Here is a 5,299-nt window from a genome sequence, read left to right as displayed (position 1 = left end):
TGTCATACCCTGTGCTGCAATAGTCTCTTCGAACCTGACCTTGCCTTTCCTTCTCGCCTCGGCTGTACAGTCCCAAGGTACAGCCTTTGTATGGAATGGTGTCATGGTCGACATTGCCACTGGGATTGGCTTGGTTATCCTCACTCCGAACGGAGCATGTGCCTTGGGTGGCAGAACTGCAACCTCAAATAGTGCTTGTACATTTGCTAGAGACATGAATTCAACCTCAATTGGTTCTGGTGCCTTTGCGGATGACGTTGCTTCAAACTCAAGTGGTATAGACATATTCACCTCATCGTCCTCAGACGGTTGAATCTAGACTATGATTGGGTTGAGAGTAATTTTTGGCTTCTTTGGGTCATCACCTTCTGTGATCAACCCGATTGATCCCTCGGGATCCCAGTCATCTGCTATTTCAATCATGTGGATACCTCTACCCTTATGGTTTGATAGAGGGTTGTTGCGAACATTTGGAGTGGGTTCCTTTGCCATGGTAATCTTGTTATCAATTAAAGATTGGATCTTGTCTTTCAAGGAACGACATTCATCAATGGTGTACCCTTTCATGCCGGAGTGGTATGCACAGGATTTGTTTGGGTTAACCCACTGGGAAGGATTTTCAAGGGTTACAGCAGGGATGGGGGTGACATAACTAGCAAATTTAAGTCTCTCATACAATTGGTAAATGGGTTCAGCGATGGCTGTATATTATTTTGGAGGTCTGCGATCAAAATTGGGTCGAGGTCTAGGGATGTTTTGGCGTGCAGAAGGTGATTGATAGTGGGATAGTTGAGCATTAGAGGTTTGGTAGACATGTGCGGGTTGGTAGTATCTGGGTGAGGTAGGTTGATATGTAGGAGGTGGAGGTCATTGATAAGTTTGTGGTGGAGCTTGGTATGAGGGTGATGGTGCTTGGTAATTTGGAGTTGGCTGGTATGTGAGTGGAGGTGTTGGATAAGTTTGGTATTTGAGGGGAGATTTGGTCCTTTGTGCACCCATCACGGCTGCTACGTCCTTTTTCTTGGACACACCACCAGATTGTAAGGCCTTATTTGTAGCTTGCAAGGCCTCGAAGTTTGTAACCATAATGCTCTTGATACCTTCTTCAATTCTCTCACCCAGTTTGATAATGTCGGAGAATTTGTGGTTCTTAATCATTATCAGCCGTTCATAATACTGCAGGTCCTGAGCCCAGACAAAGAATATGTTCATCTGTTCCTCTTTTAAGGCAGGTCTGACCTTAGCAGCTTTATACCTCCAACAAGTAGCATACTCGCGAAACGTCTCGGTGGGCTTCTTCTTTAGATTTTGAATATAGAACATGTCTGGCGCATTCTCTGTATTAAACCTAAACCTGTCCATAAAGTCGGATGCCATGCCCACCCAGTTTGACCACTTCTTTGGATCTTGGTTGATGTACCAAGACAACGCATCTCCTTTCAAACTCCTCATGAATAGCTTCATGCAAATTCTTTTGTCTTTCCCTACTCCAATCAACTTGTCGCAGTATGTCCTCAGATGAACCCTTGGATCACCCGTACCATCAAACATTTCACACTTAGGAGGTTTGTATCCCTCGGGTAGTTCAACATCGGGCTGTATGCAAAGATCCTCATAGTTCAGCCCCTCGATTCCTTTACTTCCCTCAACGCCCTGAATCTGGCTAGTCAATTTCTTAAGATCCTCAGCCAGGTTCCTGATAAGCAGATCATTTTCATCAGACTTAGGTGTGCTGGAGATAGGTTGGATGGAGTGTGACATGGTCTCCACGTAGATAGGAGTGTTATGGTGGCTTGGTGTGTGGGTGTGAAAATGGTCATTTGTGGAGTTTTGAGGTTCTGAGATGAGTAATGGAGTATTGTTTGGGATATGGCAGGTGTTGCATTGGGTCTTTGGTGGACCAGTGTGATGGTGAGGAGCAGAATGATTCTGTTGCTTTGGGACATTTTGAGGAGGTGTAGGGTTTTGAGTGTTGGGGAAATTGATATCTGGGGTGCTGAGGGAAAATGACAGGCTTGCCAGATTCCGAACCTGATCAATCTCTTCTTAAAATTTCAGTAACTTCTATTCGAGTTGTGACACATTCTCATTAGGAACCTGGGTACCATGGCCATTAGTGGCCTCTACCCATTCAGTTGGATTCTCCTTCCTGACGTTGTTCAAATCTCCCATGTTTGTTCTTGTTTTTGACGGGACTAAGAGGAAGAGTGGGTGGAGGGACCCTGGATCTCGTAGAATAAGATGATAAAGCCAGAGTGCATGAACTAACCTTTGGGGAGGGGAATAATAAAAACAAAAACAAAGAATAAAAACAAAAAAAGGAAACCAAGTTAGTGAGGATCATAAAAAGTATTGCAATATTTAAACACATAGTGCGGGAATGCAAATCGTGTCCTAATTTGTGGACCTCTTTGTGCCCGAGATAGGCCTAGCGACAAATTAGTTTGGAGAACTTAGAATGTTAAATGCCTTATTTTATTGATAAAAAATAAGACGAATCCCAAAATTGACACTAAAAATAGGAAATAAAAGTCACTAATGGCCAATGGCCTTATTACATTTATAAAGAGAAAAGATAAACTCATATCTACTTGGTCCCAGAAGGACCTTCCCCAGATTCGGCATCCTTGGCTCTGTCGAATAGCTTCCTCAACTCGCGAAGTCCCAGCAATAGGTATGCTCTGGCTAAATGTCCGCCTTCGGTCCCTTCAGCATTTTGACAATCTTCGACCCTCTTGAGAAATTTTCTCTCTAGTTCTACTATGCCTCGCTCCAAGTATCCTAGCCGCTTATTGGCACTGACAGCCATGTCCTTCCATTCCTTAATCAACTTCTGGTTGGACTCTTGTATCTCGCGGTGTTCTCTTTCGTACTCACGGATCCTTTTGCGCAACTGGTTGTACTTGACCTGCACCTAGGCCTTTTCATCTATAATCCTGTGACCTCGAGCAAACCCTGGCTGGCCCAGACCATTATGATTATCTTCTAACCAACCTGAGTAGACAAGGAGCACAACCAACATGATACCTGTCTGGATCGATGGCATCTCTCCCCATTATGATCTTGTAGTGCCACATATGCTGATCTTGGCACTTGTAGAGGCTATCATCATTTTGAAAGTCAGCTCGGAAATGACTCATCTTGTCAACCCTGGGTATAACTTGCTTCCCACCAGCTTGCCTTATAACTCGGAGAGGGACATAAGGGTAGGTTCCTCTTAGACCAAGTAGTATTAGGAAAGGTGCGTCTCTGGATCGGGCAATGAACTCCTTGGTCGGAAACCATTCGAACATCCACTAGACCAGTTCTTCGGTCAAATTGTCAAATAGTTCAACTCACCCTTTGGCATTGTCAGGCTGAGCGAACATATCGGGGATGTAATTCATTCGCTTTGGATGATGGAAAGCGATGTGATCATCCCAGTATCTTCATTGAATCTCTTGTCGGTATTCGCCCTTCTGGAGATGTTCCATGAGCCAGAGTTGAAGTAATAAATTGCAGCCTTCGAAGTATTTTGCTCCTCGTTGACACTTCTCTAAGGCTCTATATATGTCTGCAATGATAATGGGCACGATGTTGAATGGATGCCCACCAATCCCCTCCATTAGGGTCTTAGTTACCATAGCTAGCTCGGTATGGATTCTCCCTTTATTCATCGGATACACGATCAGCCCCAGGAAACAAAATATGAAGACGAAAACCCTTTGATGGATGTGACCCAAGGATGTGATAGCAAACTCGTCAGGGCAGGTACGGTAGGATTTGTTGTGACCGTACCTTTCATACAAGTAGTCAAAAGGGATGTATGACTCCTTAAGGCCTGTCAATTCTGTATTCTTCTTCAAACCCATCATTTTGAGGAAACCCCTGCCTTTGCGATTCTCGGGCATTAGAAAACCCAGAGTTTCCCATACTAGACTAGCCAGTCCTCCTATCTCCTCTAGCAAGGGCGTCATTTCAATGTCCCCAAAGCGAAACACGACCCTTTCATAATCCCAAAATAGTGTGGTAGCTTCTGTGATCATGTTGTTAGGTTGGATCTCTAGGAGGGATGGTAGATTTCCCAGATATTTGCGGACGAGAGTTTGTGGAGGGCAAATCTCTCCACCAACTTAGCAATCTTGGGTGGACATTGGTGACCATGGAGAATCTGGGGACTTCGTACCTCATATTTCTGCAAGACAGATAAGGTTAGGCCCTTACCCCCACCAGACTCGACTATTTAATACCAACAATTAGCATGAAGCATTTAGTTCTCCATATAAATGCACAGAACGTGATGATGTCCGTTTGGGTTCAGGGAAACCCAGTGGACTTTGGACAAGGCTATCTTAAGGGATCATTATGCGGACAACATAACTGACCCGGCTAAGTTTGACCATGATGCATGCACAATTTGAACAGAGTAAGATTTCTATGGGATTTTATACTAGTACCTTTGAGCGGAAAACCCAAGGGGGAAGGCACGAAACTGTTGACTGCACCGCTGATCGACTAGTTTTACCGCAAACATGCCTTTCCAAATTTAGGGGGTAATGATATAGGAAGAGTGCAACCACTCATTAAAAGTGTTGCTATAGTATTTGTTTGGCACGAGTGGAGTATGATGTTGAGAATGATGATGCAATAACTAAAAGCATGTTTTCAGGTATTTGCACGTTAGGAAAGCGATAAATACAGTAGTTTAATAATTTAAAGCAGCACTAAAGGAAGGAAACAAAGAAGACATGTCAGTTTTATTCTTGAAAAGGGAAATTAAATGCCTAAAGGAATTTAAACAAGTAATTGCACATAGAGAGGTATAAATTTACAAGAACAATCTGAAATGATAAAAGCCTAAATATCCCCAGCAGAGTCGACATGCTGTCGCGCCCCATTTTTTCCCTCCTTCCGTCGAAGAGAAGAGTTTTCGGGTTTCGACATTCATGGGGTGTAATGACTCACTTCCTCTTTGGGAATTGGGTATTTTGAAGAGTCGCCACCTAATGATTTAAGGTGCATTAGGACACCTATAGAGTTCAACTACAACAATGTTTGATAACCAGAGACAGGGTAAGGGCTTGAAATTATTCCAAGGGGAAGGTGTTAGGAACCCCTCAGGATCCACTAGTGTGGTTTCCGGCCAGATAATTTTTTTGTGAATTTGTGAAATTAGCAAGTAATCAAATATGGCTCAATTAAGAGGGGATTTAAGTTAAACACACAATGCAAACAATTATTGAAAGGGCAAGGTTTTGGAAAAGAGTTATAAGCTAGTCAATGCAATACCTGATATGACACTCCTCAGAAGAGGGGATAC

At 43.5% G+C, this 5,299-nt stretch overlaps 1 protein-coding gene across 1 annotated transcript; it reads right to left on the bottom strand.

Annotated features, from left to right (window-relative positions):
• Positions 1-867: 867 nt before the first annotated feature.
• LOC138888199 (uncharacterized) lies at positions 868-1,551 on the bottom strand. The gene has a single exon (XM_070170017.1). The coding sequence runs from the start codon at positions 1,549-1,551 to the stop codon at positions 868-870; it is 684 nt and encodes a 227-aa protein (XP_070026118.1).
• Between the last annotated feature and the right edge of the window lie 3,748 nt (positions 1,552-5,299).

This window comes from Nicotiana sylvestris, chromosome 3, assembly GCF_000393655.2.
Source record: "Nicotiana sylvestris chromosome 3, ASM39365v2, whole genome shotgun sequence".
Classification (NCBI taxonomy): domain Eukaryota; kingdom Viridiplantae; phylum Streptophyta; class Magnoliopsida; order Solanales; family Solanaceae; genus Nicotiana; species Nicotiana sylvestris.
Note: the sequence above shows the minus strand (reverse complement) of the source record. Positions and strands in the feature narration are given on the sequence as shown.